This window comes from Bos indicus x Bos taurus, chromosome 27 (assembly GCF_003369695.1).
Source record: "Bos indicus x Bos taurus breed Angus x Brahman F1 hybrid chromosome 27, Bos_hybrid_MaternalHap_v2.0, whole genome shotgun sequence".
NCBI classification, from domain to species: domain Eukaryota; kingdom Metazoa; phylum Chordata; class Mammalia; order Artiodactyla; family Bovidae; genus Bos; species Bos indicus x Bos taurus.
In genome coordinates, this window is record NC_040102.1 from 15,618,925 (window position 1) to 15,638,545 (window position 19,621).

Consider the following 19,621-nt stretch of genomic DNA (forward strand, 5'->3'; position numbering starts at 1 on the left):
TAAAAACCATCAAACTACCCCCAGGATTTAATTTGAAATTAAATTTATTCTTTATCAACAAAGTTACAAAGTACAATTTTGATACAGTCTTTGAGTCCAGGATATTTTAAATAGTATTTGGTCTCTGAGGGAGGCATAAGTTATAGTAAGCATCCTTGTTCCAAAACTCTGGGCCCTTCCATCCACACCAGCCCTAGATGTGGGAGAAGGGAAAGGAAAACCTATTACAAAGTTACAGGACTACATAACTGAAATTGTAACATTTTACAACTGAATCTTGCAGGAAGACTGTAAATACCTATACAATGCAAGTATCTGAATTCCTATTAAGCACAGAAAAGTAGCTTATTTGGGTTCATTTCAGATAGAATTTAAAAATTTTAATTCTGTATTTAATCATAGGAATCATTTAAAAAAGGAAAAGCTTCATTATGGTACTATTACTCAATGTCATATTTTATTGAGTTTTAAGATGTATGGTTTTATAATTCTGGTAGTCGATGGCATGTGATAATTTAACTGCCGCCTGGCTCCTCTGTCCATGGGATTTTCCAGGCAAGAGTACTGGAGAGGGTTGTCATTTCCTCCTCCAGGGGTCTTCCTAACCCAGAGATGGAACCCGAGTCTCCTGTGTCTCCTGCATTGGTAGGCAGATTCTTTACCACTTGAGTTATCAGGGAAGCCCACCTAACTAGGAGGCTGCTGGGCATCCTGGCAGGGACCTGAAGACAAAGGTCATAGTTCCTACAGAGGAAGGTGGTCTGTTAGCCTGTTTTTCAGTGTGGAGGGGAGAGGGTTGAATAGAGATGTTCTTTAGGTCTTTATTGTTTTTCTGATTGCAAAAATAAGATACACATAAAAAAATTCAAATGAGGTGAAAGTAAAAATTAAAAAGTCCTCTACCAGTTCTGTTCCCCCTGCCTACAGATACCACCAATTAAGTCTCGTTTATTTCCATTGAGAGTCATTTCTTTACATAAAGTTCTTTTTATCATCTCATTTTTTCAGCAAAACTTTCTCTAATGAATTTCATGTCCTAAAATCTGTTTTCTTAACGATAGAAAAAGGCTTACACTTTCTGTTTTAATCTTTCACACATGTGGGCCATCTCTAGGTAACTGGTCTCAAATTTTTTTCAAGAGAAGTGGGTAGAGACAGCACCCAAACCAGCAACTGTGGGGGTAAGGAGAGGAGCCAGATGTCCTTCTTTTGAGGTGACTGGCTTAGGGAACTTACACAGGAAAGCTCCCCAAGTGGGTAGAGAGGTCAGGCAGAGGGAGGATTGTCCCTCCGGCCCCTGACATTGACTGAATGTGTCTAACACTTGTATGATGAACCCTAATCTCCAATGTGCTGGCATCTGAAGTGGGGCCTCTGGGAGCTGACTACGTTAATGACAATAGAGCCATCATTAGAGTGCCCAGAGAGCTTCCTCATCCCTTATACCACGTGGAGACAGTGAGGAAGTCTGCCGTCTTTGAACTAGAAAGTGGGCCTACCAAATCAGCCGGCACCTCCATCCTGGATTTCCCAGCCTCCAGAACTCTGAGAAATAAACCTCCGCTACTATAAGCCGCCCCCTCTACAGTGTTCTGTTACAGCACCTGTAAGGCTTCTCAGTGCCTTTAAGATAAAATGTGAACGCATGTATCTCAGCCTGGCTCTCAGTGGCCATCCTGACTTAGCTTCTGCAGATCCCTCCAGTCATCAGCCACCCCTCTCCACCAGTTCAAGTCATGTTAAAAATGCCACAGTTCTCAGAACATGCCCAGCTTCCCTTTCACTTAGAGTAATCCCTTTGCGGGGGCGGCCTTGTAAGTGCCACCGAAGACACCATATTTTTGGGAGGAAGGAATCTTTTATTGTGGAGGAGGAAATAGCAACCCACTCCAGTATTCTTGCCTGGAGAATCCCGTAGACAGAGGAGCCTGGTGGGCTGCTGTCCATGGGGTCGCACAGAGTCGGACACAACTGACTCGACTTAGCATGCATGCATGCATTGGAGAAGGAAATGGCAACCCACTCCAGTATTCTTGCCTGGAGAATCCCAGGGATGGAGGAGCCTGGTGGGCTGCTGTCTGTGGGGTCACCTAGAGTCAGACGTGACTGAAGCAACTTAGCAGGAGCAGCAGCAGCAGTCCTTTATGGACTCTCCTTCTTTGTCCTTCTCTACAAAGGACAAAGAGCTCTTTAAAGATCCATTTTAATACCCTCAGTGCTTAGGATAGTGGATGGTAAATATTAGGTACTTAATGAATGTCCAGTGAATGAACACTTTGCTACAGAAATTGCTCATATTTTCAGGAAGGTATGTATACCAGCCAAGAACACGTCATAGACTTAGAAGTCCAAATGCCTTGAAAGAGAAAATTGTGTGTACGTGCCATTTAAAATTTTAAGAATGTGTTTATATTCTGTTAGTATTTATAGATGCTCCAATAATTGGCAAAAGACTTTATTAAAGTGGGGATAAAAGAGTTCAGCTACATAAAATACTAAAAACTCTTTACATAAACATCTCATCCATAGGGCTTTACTAATCTCATATAGCTATATTCAGTTTTGAAGATCTCTCATAAGTGAATTTCAATGTTAAACCATCCATTTCCCCAGAATTCCCTATAATTTCTGATTTAAGAAATCTTTTTTATTGGTACTAATGACTTATTTGGCAAAAAATATAAAACTTTTTAAAAATTCAAGTGTGTATTATAACACTTGCCTCCAAAAGATTTAGTACAGGTTTCATGGAAATTTAGTACTAATTTCTCATTAAAACTCAGTACTAAATCTGAATTAGTTGCCTATAAATTAACGTAAATTTATACCTCCTTTAGCTGGTAGTTTGAAGTGAAGTGAAGTCGCTTAGTCGTGTCCAACTCTTAGCAACCCCATGGACTACAGCCCACCAGGCCCTCCGTCCATGGGATTTTCCAGGCAAGAGTACTGGAGTGGGGTGCCATTGCCTTCTCCAGCTGGTAGTTTAAGCATTAACAAATATTCTTAAATTTGTTTCAAATTCAAATCTTTCATAGAATGAGATTAAGTTATGTGTAAAAAAAAAAAAAAAAAAAAAAAAAAAAAATATATATATATATATATATATATATAAAAGCAGTCAAGTCTCCACAATGTCCATCATACTGCCAACTTTTGGTTAATTTGAAAATTATAAACATTATATATTTTACTCTTTTTTGAGGCATTGATAAATCTCACTATTTTCACAAAAAGCTGTAAAGTCTCCAAAGGAATATATTTATGAGTTTCAAACTCTATTACTTTAGTTCCCCCCTGCCCTTCATACCTAGAGAGAGTTACTGATCACAGGCTTAGAGTCCTTCCTTACAGTGAGGATCTCTGCTCTCAGTTTACAATCCATCTTTCTGTTAGCTTCCGGTTCTCCCTCCTGGTTTTGGGTTCTTTTCCTTGTATTTATTTGTTAAACAGACACTTACCTTTTCCAAAATAACCTGCAGATCTTCAGCACCTGTATAATGTGGATCTAAAATCAGAAATTTTATCTGTCCTGTAATTTCATTCCATGCAACTCCTAGTATTGTGTGAGCTAAAACTCCTCCCCCTATAGAAGAGGAAATAAAGAAATGAGAGGGCATATGTTACTCTCCACTTCCCATTCAATTTCAGTTGAAAAAAGATTATTTTGCCTATGAATTGATCTAACATAATATTAAAATTGATTGCCCTAAACTGGAAAAGACATAACATCAAATATACTCTGAAAAGACAAAATCACATCTTTAAGACAGAAAAGATACAATCACATCTATAATCATATTAGGTTTCTATGTCACTTTAATATTCATGGGATTACCTAAACTGGATTTAAAAAGGGTCAGAGGGTCTAAACTCCTCACAACAGGGTAACAATCATTGCTGTTGGTACCTCTCTCAGCAGACAGGCCATGTTTTCTCTGCTCTGAGTACCTCTAATGGTGCAGCCTGTCTACTCAGTCAGTACTTTCTGTAGTTTGCTGACATCTGTCTACCTGCATTTCTTACACACCAGTCTTTAGCTTGCCTTCTGTCATCCAGGGCAAGTCTTATTTCTCATAGAATTGTGAATCTTTAGATTAGCTAATCCAATTCTCTTGTTTTACAAAGAAAGCCCAGAGAGGTTAAGCAATTTGCATAATGTCACACAGCCAGCCAAGTTCCTGACAGCCAGGACAGATGCTATACTGAGTGACCACTGTCTCTTTTCCATTCTGCTCTGATGTCTATTTGAACACAGTTATCAAATCTCTTCTTAGCCTTTACTCTTCTAGTTATTATAATCTTTTTTATAACTTTCCTCCCACCTTGGAAATTTAAAAAAATATCCAGAGGTCAGTATGCCTGATGTAAAAGCTAATTTTAATACGTTTACAAAGGACTGATATTATGTGCCATTATGTATTTACATTAACGGTAAGTTTCACATACTCTCCATCTACCAAAAGAACACAAGATTCCAAAACACCTTACCAATCATTATTGGAGTTCCTTCACTCTGGAAATGATTAGCCAGTTCCCGTCCCTGAGAGGCCATTTCAGAACCTTGGCTAGAAAGAAACCAGTTTCTATCAGATGAACTATTCTGAAGATCAAATGAGCTTGGGAAATAATGTTTTCTACTTTTTTGGTTTCTTTTTTGGTTATTAAAAATATAGATATAAATTTAAGTAAAATTAAGTGGTAGAGAACTCAGAGCAATTGAAAGAAATACAACCTCTAAATATTTAAGGTCACTAAATGAGCTAGGAAAGAAGATCTTGATTCTTTGCTTCTAGAACTGCATAAAGAAGGTTCTGGACTTTTAACCCAAGATTGAAAGTGGTCACTTTGATACTGAGGGGATTCTTATGGGTGGATTTACTTTCAGAAGGATAGGTTTTAAATCCTGGGATTTTGTCTTCTTACCATCAAACTCATCTGTAATTCCTCATCTTTAATCTGGGACCAAAAATACCTGCCCTTCTATGTGACAGGAGATTCCAGGACTAAAACAGACAATGTCTGTGAAGCCAGTGTGAAAACTGCAAAACGTTTTTAAGTACAACATATTTTTAGGGAATATTTCAATATCATACAATTTTTACTTCTGAGAATAGAAAAGATGAAATTTTTTTTTTAGAATGGAGGTGCCAGGTGGTGCTAACTAACCCTTTGCTCTTGCTTCGTGAGGAATGTATGAAGCAACATTTTCATGTGTCAAAACTTTCACTTTTTAATCACCATCTACTTCACTACTTAATCTATTACTTATTTGTTAGCACTGACTTCCATATCCAATCCAAATTCCAACTGTGAAATCAGATGTACTAAAGTACTTGGACAATAAGGATAATGACATTACAGTTATCAAGGTTGTCATAATAAATGTATTAAAAACATAAGCTCATATATAAGGAGTAAGCTAGAGATGGTCATAGAAATCAATCTTATCTAATATTTGCTCATATTTTAATACTAGAAGTGTGATTAGAATAGTAATATTCTATTTTTAATAGATAAGGAAAAGAAAATTTCCTATTATAAATTTCCTATTTATAAATTTTATATTCCTATATTATAAATTTCCTATTTCCTATATAAAATTTCCTATTATAATACATAAGGAAAAGATAAAATTATATTTGGATACATGATTAGTTTCTTAAAATCTCAGGAAGCAAAAGAGTAGGAATAAACAAAAAGGTCAGTCATAGATCAATATGATTTTTCCCTTCCAAGAATTCAATGACTTCTCCATTAAAAAACCAGACCTTCTGTAACTACTCAAAGTTGACATATTTCCAAGTTTTCCTCTTCCAGACTAAGACTAGGCCTAGATCGTACAAGTACATATCACGAAGTTTACTGACAAACATCTTCTAAAAAATAACAGCAAAAAAATTTAGGACTGGAAAAAACGAGATTTATAAAGCAAGGGGGCAAGGTGGAGAAAGAGAAAAGAGCAAAAACAAATTGGGGGAAAAATGCACTTTTTTCTTTCAATAAGTGACAAACTCTCTTTGAAATGATTTCTCAAATTTCTTAAAGTTTCCTTACCTGACAAACAGTATTTTTGAAGTCACACCAATGAAATGGTTTAGCACCAGCTGCACCTCGATAGATCCAATCCACTGCCGTGATCCAACAAATGTTGCTGGTTTGTCCCCAGCGTCAACTAGAGCCTTTATTAAAAATACAAAAAAAATCATGCACAAGACAGCTATTAAAAATTATGTATAGGGCATTTCCCTTGATTACCAGTATATATGTTTTTTCCCTTCAAAACAGAAGTCATCTGGACCATGAGGTAGGTATAATTATTTAATGCTATATTAGGGTTCATGAAACATCCATGTAATTCAAAATGGCATGTTCTGTACCTGCTGGATTTCTCTGTGTGTTGGAATGGATCTCTCTGTGTATCCCTGGTGTTTGAACCAGGAGCAGATAGTCTGCAGAGACCGATAAGCACAGCCCCAGCCATTGTCATCTATTCGATCCTGCATATAATGATGGTAACCATATGTGCCCTGGACCACATAAACCTATATAAAAAGAAGAAACACAGTAAAATATTAACTGTAGATGTATATATTTGGAGAAGGCGATGGCACCCCACTCCAGTACTCTTGCCTGGAAAATCCCATGGATGGAGGAGCCTAGTGGGCTGCATTCCATAGGGTTTCGAAGAGTCGGACACGACTGAGCGACTTCACTTTCCCTTTTCCCTTTCATGCATTGGAAAAGGAAATGGCAACCCACTCCAGTGTTCTTGCCTGGAGAATCCCAGGGACGGGGAAGCCTGGTGGGCTGCCGTCTCTGGGGTCGCACAGAGTCGGACCTGACTGAAGTGACTTAGCAGCAGCAGCAGCAGATGTATATATTATATGTATACATACGTCTATCATCTATTAAGATAACACTATATACATACACATGCTCGAGTCATTTACTTTTTTCAGAGCTAGATTGTTACTTTTAGTGCCTTATAAAAATTAAAAAAAAACAACTCTCCAACTCTTTCAGTGTATCAGTGTATTACTGATACAAAAGTGAAGTAAGAACAGTATGAGAAAATAAAATTATAAGATAATATCATTACATAAATGCAAAATTCTTAACAAAATATTAGCAACCTAAGTCCTGCAGAGAATAAAAAAATAATTAATCATAATCAAATATCCACTGGGCACAAGCAAAAAACAATTAATGACACTAATGATCAACTAACTCGTATAAATAATTACTAAACTCACCATACCAGTCTCTATGTTAGGTGGATTGAGATAAGTATGTGGATTTCTAATGTAACCATCTTTGTATGGTTCGTCTGGAAAATGATAAGCATTAGACCTTTTGAAATAAGGTCTGTCATGAGGCAGATTGAAGACATCGTGTAATTCCTAAATAAAACCAGAATCAACAGCAAATAAGAGAAAAAAGGTTAAATGATATAGATTCCTAGTCAATAAATAAACCCAAACTAGATACAAAACAGAAAATTTACTATATACTGGGTATACAAGTTATCAGACACTTATGATTTAATTCATGAAGGTCAAAGACGGTGAGATTTAAACTAAAACCAAAAAGAATTTATTTTTGTTTATCTATATATAACTAAAACCAAAAAGGATTTTTGTTTATCTATGTATATGGATAGAAACTGGAAGAGAATATAGAAAATTGAAAATAATTTGTTACAGTGAAAGAACTGAGATAATTTAAAATTACTTATTGTAACACAGTCTGCTAAAACAAATCCAGGCTAAAGACTAGTTTTTAAAGTCTTGTAAATGAGTAATTAACAATGATATAACTATACCAAAAAAATCATGCTTAGGTTTTCATTTTTAAAAATCATGCTTAGAGTATTTAACAAATATAAGGGGTAGTGATTAGATTACAGAATGGGAATTGGTGGTTTAAAGACCAATATGGCATCAAAATAAAAATAAACATATATGTTTAAAAGGCAACATATTCCTGAATGTATAAAAACATGTAATAGTTACTCTGAAAGTCTGACATCTTCTTTTTGATATCTCCTATGTATTCAAACAGTTTGAATGAGATCATTAGCTTGTGTAACTGTTGCTTCTGCAAATCAATTCATTTGGCACTTAGAGAGAGGCACAGAGGGTTACAGTGTTACATCTCTTTTCAGGAACACAGATTGGGAAGATGTTTCCATGGTATAATTTGATGGGTACTAGGCAAGGCCACATATCAAAAATATATACTAACAAAAAAATATATATATATACACACACTATCGAACCAGTCGTTTGCCAATAAATCTCATTTCTTTGAATGCTGATCATGTTTTCTTCAAAACACCTCTAATAAAACCCAAATGATCCTGGGAGGTGGGGGATGGAGTACAACAAATCCTAATTAGAAATAAGATAAAATCTAATTTCCCTTCTCTAACTGTAATCTTGTCTCTTTTATAAATCTGCAACTAATGGGAAAGAAAACGAAGTTATTAAATAGCATTCATCAGCCTCTCTAGGCATGTAAGCATCTTTTCATTCTTAAATTTCACTATAGAAAAATAACATATGAACTTCACCGAATATATGAAATTAAAATGTTATATATAATTTAGCATAATATTTTTTTAAAAAGACTTTAAAAAGTTACATGAGAACAGACATTAAGTAAGATGTAAAGCCAATAGTGTGCACCCACACTTGATAAAATTAAATCACAAAACGCTATTTATTAGAAGCACAAAATTAAATGCAAAATGAATGATATTTTTATTTTTCTAAGAATGAATTGGTTTTACCTTTCTATAGGCCTGCAGCTGACCATCTGGAATTCCTGATGGATATGAAATTGTTACAAGATTTTTTTCCCCTGGTAATAAAAAGTGCAGTGGTTCAGGAACCACAATAGATGTTCCTTTCATGTATTTCAAAATGCATTTTTCCATATCAGTTAGTTGATTATGAATTGCATCAACTAGAAGTTTACGAACTCTGTGGGGGGGAAATATACAAGTGCATTAACAAAAGTTATAATAGTTATGATACATGAAAGTGTCAAGTTTCATGTATCAATATATTCCTGATATGCCCTTGATAGGACTGGGTTTATTAAAGTAAGTCTAAATAAGAAAAAGTTAATGTTAAATAAACTAAATTTCCTCTATGCAGATAAATGGAAAATTCTATAGGTTTTGCATATTATCCTACTTCCTCAATAAACACTGAATTACTAGATGACTCTTAGTTTAATAATAAACAAGGAGTAAATCACAGTAAAAAAGAACCACCACCACCCTAGATATGCCTCAATGACACTTAAAAATGGGCTTTGATTACTTTGGGGGAGGGTCCTCATTTAACGGTGGCAGTAGTATTAGAAAATACCTACTTTCCCCACGTTTCTTCTGGAGCAACAGATAGAACTGCATCAACTGGTAAAGTCATACTAACATAGTGGTGTCCTCCGCTTTCTCTTTCAATAATGGGCGTTACGGCGGCCAGAGGGGTTGACACTTCCAGCATCAGATCTATATTTACTATTTGATGCTGCAAAGATAAACAGTAATAGTTAACTTAAAGCACACTGAACAATAATATAAAAGGTAAGTAAAAGGACTTTTTAAGGACCATATAAACTATATTACTGGAGAAGGCAATGGCAACCCACTCCAGTACTCTTGCCTGGAAAATCCCATGGACAGAGGAGCCTGGTAGGCTGCAGTTCATGGGGTCGCTAGGAGTCGGACATGACTGAGCGACTTTACTTTCACTTTTCACTTTCATGCACTGGAGAAGGAAATGGCAGCCCACTCCAGTGTTCTTGCCTGGAGAATCCCAGGGACGGGGGAGCCTGGTGGGCTGCTGTCTCTGGGGTCGTGCAGAGTCGGACACTACTGAAGTGACTTAGCGGCAGCAGCAGCAGCGAACTATATTACAGGAAATTATTTAAAAGCACAATTCTCAGCTTAAAGAAAAATTCTTCTCTGCTTCAAAATAATCTGAGGAGAGGCACAGAGTGAGTGGGAAATGAAGATGAAACCAGACCGATCATGTATCCAGAAGCATTAAAAGTTCACTATGGTTCATTGTCTTTCTTTGGGATTGGAATGAGTGCACAACTGCACTCATCTCACACGCTAGTAAAGTAATGCTCAAAATTCTCCAAGCCAGGCTTCAGCAATATATGAACCGTGAACTTCCTGATGTTCAAGCTGGTTTTAGAAAAGGCAGAGGAACCAGAGATCAAATTGCCAACATCTGCTGGATCATAGAAAAAGCAAGAGAGTTCCAGAAAAACATCTATTTCTGCTTTATTGACTATGCCAAAGCCTTTGACTGTGTGGATAACAATAAACTGTGGAAAATTCTGAAAGAGATGGGAATACCAGACCACCTGATCTGCCTCTTGAGAAATTTGTATGCAGGTCAGGAAGCAACAGTTAGAAGCAGGTCAGGAAGCAACAGTTAGAAGCAGGTCAGGAAGCAACAGTTAGAACTGGAACAACAGATTGGTTCCAAATAGGAAAAGGAGTTCGTCAAGGCTGTATATTGTCACCCTGGTTATTTAACTTATATGCAGAGTACATCATGAGAAACGCTGGACTGGAAGAAACACAAACTGGAATCAAGATTGCCGGGAGAAATATCAATAACCTCAGACATGCAGATGACACCACCCTTATGGCAGAAAGTGAAGAGGAACTCAAAAGCCTCTTGATGAAAATGAAAGTGGAGAGTGAAAAGGTTGGCTTAAAGCTCAACATTCAGAAAACGAAGATCATTGCATCCGGTCCCATCACTTCATGGCAAATAGATGGGGAAACAGTGGAAACAGGGTCAGACTTTATTTTTCTGGGCTCCAAAATCACTACAGATGGTGACTGCAGCCATGAAATTAAAAGACACTTACTCCTTGGAAGGAAAGTTATGACCAACCTAGATAGCATATTGAAAAGCAGAGACATTACTTTGCCAACAAAGGTCCGTCTAGTCAAGGCTATGGTTTTTCCTGTGGTCATGTATGGATGTGAGAGTTGGACTGTGAAGAAGGCTGAGCGCCGAAGAATTGATGCTTTTGAACTGTGGTGTTGGAGAAGACTCTTGAGAGTCCCTTGGACTGCAAGGAGATCCAACCAGTCCATTCTGAAGGAGATCAGCCCTGGGATTTCTTTGGAAGGAATGATGCTGAAGCTGAAACTCCAGTACTTTGGCCACCTCATGTGAAGAGTTAACTCATTGGAAAAGACTCTGATGCTGGGAGGGATTGGGGGCAGGAGGAGAAGGGGACGACAGAGGATGAGATGGCTGGATGGTATCACTGACTCGATGGACATGAGTCTGAGTGAACTCTGGGAGTTGGTGATGGACAGGGAGGCCTGGCGTGCTGCGATTCATGGGGTCGCAAAGAGTCGGACACGACTGAGCGACTGATCTGATCTGATCTGATGGTTCATTGTACTATATTTGTATAGATTTAAAATTTTCAAAAAAAAATGAATAAACAAGATACAATACAACAAATCAAGACAACTTTTAAACATATGTTATGACTATATACCTCTGCTCTAAAGACATACTAATAATGAACTCTATAGAAGGTTTGATTTTGATAGTGGTATGGAAAAACAATTCTGAAAATGCTTTCTGTGTATTAAACAAATTTAGCAAAATATTAAGAGTACTGGAAGCCAGGTTTCTCACCAGGAGAAGGTTAGGAATTGTGTGAGGCTGAAGTATTACTGGGGGTATATGATTTACACGGGTAAATATTGATGTGTGCATTATATATGTATAGTATGTGTGCATACATGTCTGCCTTCCTTGGGGAAATGGCTGATTCCTGAGATGAAATAGCAAAAGTACATGAACCTGGAACATCCTTGGAAGAAAGTATGAAGTATTCAAAAGTACAGTGTCAAGAGGACACTGGAGCCAGCATGAAGTTTCTCTTGGCCAAAGCAGAAAATATGAGCATCAAAATAACTGATGACAGCTAACAGACAACTCATTGCATAAAACAGGAATCCAGGCTTCCACGCAGTTAATACACAGCAAAAAGGGAAAGCTCTTCCTTTCAGTACAAAGGCATCTTGTAAATATAAAAGGAAACAAGAGACTTAGAAAAAAATCACCACTTTGCAACCATCAGATTAATGCTAGATTCTGACAATTATCAATTGATGTTAGAAGTGTTGGGTAAAAACTTGATGAGGAATAGGATATATACATAAACTCAAAGCATCTTCCCACAAGATACCTTCTAATTATTAGGGCAAAAAATAGGACCCTCACAGTAGAGAAAAGTGGCAGTTACCACATTAAGTGATCAACGTTAATGTCATTGATATGAGAACCAACTAAGCATATGCCTCTTTCACACGACGTGCTGGGGACACACGTTGCTTCTTTGGGATTCCCATCAACAGTGACCACCTGAACCCACCATAAGGCGGCTGAGAACAAACTCAAACCCAATCTGAGAAACATTCTATAGAATACCTGACCTGTAACCCTCAAGATGTCAACCTGCAATAACCGGTAACTCTCAAATCCTTATCCAAAGCCCATAGTTTTTTTGTACACTTCACATTTAAAAATCTCACAGCTCAGGTTGACACCTCACTGGTGTCTCAAACACAGTATGACCAACACTGACCTCATGTCTTCCCCATCTCCCATCTTTACCCAAGCAAGAAGCTGGTCATCCCACATCCAATTAGTCTCCAAGTACAATCCTTTTCATTCCTTAAATATTTCTTGTATCCATTCCCTTCTCTTTATTACTATACTGGTTTTGTTCAGACTCCCCTGAGTGGTCTCTGTCCACATCTCCAACCTCATGTCCACTCTATTATTCTCACTAGTCTGGAAGAATGCTACAGTCATATTAAATATTCACTTTGTACAACTTCCTGCCTTGAAGTAGCTGCTCCGTTTTTTATCTCTAACACTTGGCAAAGTTTGTGGCATGTGGCAGATATTCAACAGTACTGGTTCAAAAGTCAACAGAACCAAAACTGTGAAGAAAAGTAAATCACTTATCATTGACTATTTCATATAGCATAATGCGTCACTGTTATGTTTCAGAATGATCCCTTTTTAAGTAATCTGTAAACATACTCAAGGACAACAGTTTAGATATATAAAACAGAGGTATAACCTTGGGCATGTCACTTAATCTTTCTGGACTTGAATCATCTGATCTGTAAAAAAAAAAAAAATAAGAACTTTCTAAGATCTCACTCAAAGCCAAATACAAGGACTGAAAATTTTTATCACTAAGAAGACAGGTGATTTGCTTACCATGTCTGATAACTTTTTATCTTTCTTCTTTGTGAATTTTCGTTTTGTATCTTCTTCCTGTTCAAATCTAAAATTTTAACACACGGAGATGTTTATAACATGAAATGATATTGTAAAAACATTTCTAGCAATCTTCAAGCATACTCACTGAATAAAGCGCATTATGTCCGTACAGGCAGAACTGTCGGTCAGCTCTCCTGGGGTGGTGTTCATGTCGCTGTTAGGCCATACGTACACTGAACTATGGCAAATTCTGAACACAAGGGCATTTGAAGAAAGCTTTGTTGACAGGTCACTCAGTACATGCTTTAGTGCGTTCTTGATAAAAATTTCTAAATTAAAAGAACACAAATAGAAGTTATATAAAAAACTGCAAACTTTTCAACATGAAGGCATCCAAGCACACCAAAGTAGAGCACAGTAAAAGTGACCCCCAAATATCCATTCCTCAGATTCAATAATGTACAAAAAGTTTGTTTTGTCTTTAAAAAAAATGGAGATAAAATTCATAGACCAGAAAATCCATTCTTTTAATGTGTACAATTCAGTTGCTTTTAGTATACCACAAGGTTTGCAATCACCACTATCTAATCCCAGAACATTCCGTCACCCCCAAATAAACCCTGGACTTCCCAGGAGTCATTCCCCATCCCCCCGCACTTACTTATGGCAATCACTAATCTACTTTTGGTCTCTGTAGACTGGCTTACTCTGGACACTTCATATAAATAAAATCACACATTCTGTGGCCTTTTGTGTCTGGCTTCTTTCACTCAGCCTAATATCTTCAAGAATCAACCAACTGTGAATCCATCCCTAGCATGAATTAGCACTTCACTCTTTTTTATGGCTGAATAATATTCCATTATATGAACAGAACATACTCTGTTTATTCATTTGTAAACTGACATATTTGGGTTGTTCCTATCTTTTAGCTATCATGAATAATGGTTTTACAAATATTTGTGCAGAAGTTATTGTGTGGATATGTCTTTAATTCTTTAGGTAATAACCCAGAAGGAACTGCTGGATCATATGGTGACTCTCTTTTAGTGGACCTGTCCAACTGCTTTCTAGAGGAACCGCATCATTTTACGCTCCCATCAGCAATGGATGAGGATTCCAGTTACTCTCAAAATACCATATTATTTACAGAAATAAAACTCTGGAGTGAGATTTGAATTTCTTAGTAGTTCTCTTCCTCAAACTATATCCCACTAAGACTGTACAAAGTATTGTGTTCTTAAGTCATGTTCATTTTCCTCTATGTGGTATGTCATCAAACCTGGTATTTGTCTGACTTCAATGATTTCCTTTTTACTTAACAGAATTTTTTGAATATAAAAAACATTTTCATGGTTCCAAAGTCAAAGCTATATAAAAAGATACATCTGAAAAAGACAATATTTAAATATTTGTCCCAGTTTTATACTCCTAAATCCTAAACCTGTTTAACTCTGTGGTTAAAATATTTAACTATCACATCGATACCTTGATAAATAAATACCTTGAGGTTGTGGGAGAGAAAGATTACTTATAACAAGTCAGATATAAAGGCATCCTGATATGTTTCAGAAATCCAAATTTAAAGATTTATAGTTTCACTACAAAAGACAAACATAATTCCTGGATTACCTTCTGCCCATCCCTGAAGACCATGAAATATCTAAATAATTGTGATGTCTTTAAAGTTAAACACCTCCGTTCTCAGTATTTCCTCATTAATGATTCCCTTCAAGGAGTGTTTCAAAGAGTTGGGTATAGGAGGAGGAATACTATTAAGTCAGAAAACAAGCTCAAATACATCAATTATTTGGGTAAAAAGTATCTGCAGTCCCTATTTACATTTGAAATTACATCATTATGTCTGTTGACTGACAGATCAGTTACACTTTGCAGTTAAGTTCATAGCAAAGGATAACTTCAATTTGTAGCGAGTTGTAAAATGTAAGGCTTTATCCACAAAAGTGACACCCTGTATGGGAGCTCAGTAGTTAAGTCATGTCCGGCTCTTTGTGACACCATGGACTACAGCCTCGCCAGGCTCCTGTGTCCATGGGATCTTCCAGGCAAGAATACCGGAGTGAGCTGCCATTTCTTTCTCTAGAGGATCTTCCCAACCCAGGGATCCAACCCATGTCTCCTGCATTGGCGGATGGATTCTTCACCACTGAGCCACCAGGGAAGCCCAAGGAACAATACTTTACTGATACGACAGGCCTAAAAATGAGTTTGATTTAGTTCTTGCAAAATGATTCTCATCTTGATTGCACATTAGAGAATCAACTAAAAAACTTACTGATGCCCAAGTCTCTGTCCTTGAGACTTACTTTATTTGGCTGGGGAGTGGGGGTCAGAATGTGGACCAACACAGAGAACAATTTTTTAATATGAAGGCATGGGTCAGAAAGACCATCTTGCATTCTCTCTCTTCCTCTTTCCAAGGGGCCAGTAAATAGTCATCAGCTGGTGATCTTGGAGGAACTCTGACACTGTTTATTCCTCACCTTTCTGAACTTCTCTGTGGCTCCTGACACCCTTGATCATACTTTTCTTGAGTGATTTCATCTAATACAAGGCATTAACTATCATCCTTGGGATACATTAAGTTCTCTATCTCCAATTCTGACCACTCTCCCCCAAGTTTCAGACTCAAATTACCAACTGCCAGCTGGGAATTCACACTTGATGTACTATGGCATTTCAAATGAAACACATCTCAAACACAGCTCCTTGTCATCCTCCTCTGATATCCTTTAGCTTGGTTTGTGGCAGCAGTCAGAAACAGGAAGACATCCTAGAGTTTGGTTTATACCAACACTGATTTTTCTCCCAGAGAACCTGCCTGCCATTCCTAAATCACACGACCTCAAGAGAATGGGTTCTGGAGTCTTACGGTGATGTACTATTTAAGCCTACGAAGTCTAAGTCTAGCTGCTCATTTACATTATGCTCAGGGTGGATATTTATATTTATTGTCGCAATTTTCTTGGAGAGGGCAGTAAAGTTTCTTAAGGGGACACCTTAATGTGCAGAGGAGCCCCGTGGGCTAGCAGTGGTGGGGAACGCAGTGTCTAAGTTTAAATCCAATTCATATCACTTCTATTTGACTTTAGACAGTTTATTCACCCTCTCACTCAGTTTCATTTTCAAAATGGGGAGAATCTCACCATATTTCATTGCCGCTTTTATAGTAAAAAAGGAGTATCTTGGAAGACCTACCATTAGGAGTAGCTAGCTGAAAAGCTAGATCAAGGCCACCTCTTATTCTGAAGAGTATATCCATAGCCTCTGAAATAACCTAAGACAAATAAAAGCAAAATTTCATTGTAAAACAAAAGAAACTCATCCTTATATAAATTAGAATCTAACTGAATTTAGATTAAGGCATAAATTAACTGTGACTTTTCAAATTATTTTATGAATTAATTCCTTGCTTTATGGAGAAAAACACAACACCATAAATTCTGTATTAGAGGTTCTAAGCCTTTGTTCCACACTGAAATCACCTGAGGATTTTAAAGTACCCATTCCTAGGCTACACTCCCAGAGATTCTGATAAATTGGTCTGGGGAGGATATTTAAAAACTCTTCTATGTCAATGATTCTAAAGGAAAAAGGTTGAGGACCACATTGCTCTGGGACAGTATTTCTAAATTATAGTCTTCACAATCATAGGGTTTAACAATGCCATGAAAAGATCAACAGTCAAGAAATGGTTTAAGAATGGGACAGGAACACTAAACCTATTATGATAACAACTGGTGGGCAAGACAATGAGAGGAAACTAATATATCACTGATGGTGGGAGTATAAACTCTTAGAATTCATCATAGGGTGATATGGCAACAGAATCAAAAGCCTTACATTCGTATTCTTGGTCTAGTAATTCTGCATATAGATATTTAATCTAAGGAAATCTGCAAAACACACAAAGATTAGTGTATACGAATATCAGCTTGTCAACAAGAGGAAACCAATTAAATAATTACAAACATTATACAGCAATGAAAAATCATGCTTTATGTGAATATTAAATGCTGTAGGAAAATGCCTGCAACTTATAAAGGGGAAAAAAAAAGCACTTGTAAAATGAAATTATTAGCAGTTCTTAATTTGGATCCATATGCTGAGTTTCACGTAGTTGATGACATATGACAAAAGATATGTCATTTTGCTTGGGGAGAAGGGTGGGAAAGAGGAAGGCAACCTCTGGGAAAAGGTTTCAAAGATTTCATCAGATTCTTAAAATATGCCCCGAACAAGATGAAGAATTATACTACACACTAAGAGTCCTATTTTTAACTAAATCAGTAAGTACTACATTTACTGAGCTCTTAAAAAGTAGAAGGCACTATGCTAAACGACTGGACATATACTAACTCTGATACTCAAAATAGGTACCATTACTATTTTTCTCATTTATAATCCCTGTCACATTGTTCCAAGGGTGACTGCTTTTATTTTCCACCAAGTATAACCTATTGAAAGGCCATGCCCTGTGCCCCAGTTATACTTCTTGGAATTTATCCTAAAGAAATAATCAGGAAAGTTCAGGACAAAGTTAGCTTGAATGCTGTCCACTTATCTTACTGTTGTTCATCACAGCAAAAAACAAACAAACAAAAAAATCCCACCTAAATTGCTATCAATAAGAATCTGTTAAGTATAAGAAGTTGATTAAATGCTATGTACCTATTTGAATAAAAAATATTTAATGGCACTGAAAGATACTGAAGATTAAAGTACGAGCAACATTTCACTGTTACTTTCTGTATGACCTTGTAACTCACTCGAGTGTGTCTTTTCTGTAATACTGGAAAAATATCACAGGGTTGTTCTGAAGGTTCCATAAGACATTTTATGTGAATACACTAGAATCTCCTTACACTTCTGAATTGAGACTCTCTCTGAAGAAATAACATTTAAACTGAGATCTGAGCAGTAAATAGATAAGAGTATTTCCAACGGAAATATTCCAAATAGTATTCCAAAATTCCAAAGGAAAGAGAGAGGTGAAAGTGGCTGAACCTTTCCCACGGAGGGGCTCTGACTGGTGAAGGCCTGCTTACAAGACCACTTAAGACACCATAGCAGATGGTTAGATCTCATGGTGCCAAGGACAAGAATAGTTAGAGACTGTGATGACTGACAACCATTTAGAGGTCAGTCCTGTCCAACTCCTTGCGACCCCATGGACTATAGAGTCCATGGAATTCTCCAGGCCAGAATACTGGAGTGGGTAGCCGTTCCCTTCTCCAGGGGATCTTCCCAAGCCAGGGATCAAATCTAGGTCTCCCGCATTGCATGCGGATTCTTTACCAGCTGAGCCACAAGGGAAGCCCAAGAATACTGGAGTGGGTAGCCTATCCCTTCGCCAAGTGATCTTCCCAACCCAGGGATGGAACCGGGGTCTCCTGCATTGCAGGTGGAGTCTTTACCAAATGAGCTATCAGGGAGGCCCCTGTAGATTCCATAGTATTTGGGACATTCCATAGATGTTCAGGAGCTGCAAAGAGGGCGATGTCAAGGATGATTTCCAGGTGTTTGGCATGAACAACGGTGCGGTGGGTGGTGGCGCAATGACCTGAGATGGGGTCACTGGAGGAAAAGCAGGGTGAGGTGGGGATGGTTAAGTCAGTTTTGAACTTGCTGAGTTAAAAATAAATGGGCCAACCAAGTGGAGGTACAGTTAGTAGATGTGCGGCTCTGGAGCTCAGAATACATCTCTAAGCTGGAGATACAAATTCTGGAGAAAGCACAGGGTGTAAAGAAAAGTACTGAACACACATCTAGGGATACCGGACTGCAGCAGAACCTGCCTGAGCAGTCAGGGGGGAAACCAGGGAAGTGTTACCACCACACTGCCGAGAGAACAAGAGGTATGTGGAAAGTTACTCTTCTCTTTTCCAGGTCCACTCCTTCTTCGAAACTTTTAAAAACCTCTTATGATTCCCTCGTTCTCAAAATGCACGCACAAGGGAAGGTGCAGGGAGAACGGTGGAGCCGGGGAGTCGAAGGTCGTCCGGGGGCGGCTTCCCTCCGGCTCTACCAGGAGGGGCCAGGCCGAGGACGAGAAGGCCCAGACCAAGGCCCGGACCACCGGTCCCCGGCAGATCCAGTTCTTTCAAGGGCCGGAGAGCCCCACTTGCAGGCAGCTAGTGAGCTCGGAGGTAACCACGCAGGAGTCGGTGGCGAGCTGGGGAGGAAAACTCACCATATCAGCTACGCGGCGCCGACAGCAACGCAGAGGCTCGCCCACCGCTCAGGAGGCTGGCTCGGAAGTGGTTCCGCCGGAGGGCGGGATTTGGGAGGGCCGACTACCG

At 38.1% G+C, this 19,621-nt stretch overlaps 1 protein-coding gene across 2 annotated transcripts; it reads right to left on the reverse strand.

Moving 5' to 3' along the window:
- Positions 1–26: 26 nt before the first annotated feature.
- Positions 27–19,606, reverse strand: UFSP2 (UFM1 specific peptidase 2). Of its 2 annotated transcripts, none has more exons than XM_027530001.1 (12): positions 19,513–19,606; positions 16,518–16,596; positions 13,444–13,627; positions 13,296–13,362; positions 9,382–9,539; positions 8,792–8,984; positions 7,254–7,400; positions 6,378–6,542; positions 6,055–6,179; positions 4,489–4,565; positions 3,459–3,490; positions 27–193 (listed from the first exon to the last, which is right to left on the reverse strand). In XM_027530001.1, the coding sequence occupies exons 1-12, from the start codon at positions 19,513–19,515 to the stop codon at positions 107–109; spliced, it is 1,317 nt and encodes a 438-aa protein (XP_027385802.1). In that variant the 5' UTR covers positions 19,516–19,606; the 3' UTR covers positions 27–106. The 2 variants fall into 2 exon arrangements, with proteins under 2 accessions (XP_027385802.1, XP_027385801.1); XM_027530000.1 differs by having other exon boundaries at positions 3,459–3,583; positions 19,513–19,605.
- Positions 19,607–19,621: the final 15 nt, after the last annotated feature.

Excerpts from the sequence above, each read along its gene's own strand:
- UFSP2 (XM_027530000.1), bottom strand. Across the intron at positions 9,540-13,295 it reads ATAAAAAGTTATCAGACATG|CATCAAATAGTAAATATAGA; the intron begins GTAAGCAAATCA and ends TTATCTTTGCAG. Across the intron at positions 8,985-9,381 it reads CCAGAAGAAACGTGGGGAAA|AGTTCGTAAACTTCTAGTTG; the intron begins GTAGGTATTTTC and ends TCCCCCCCACAG.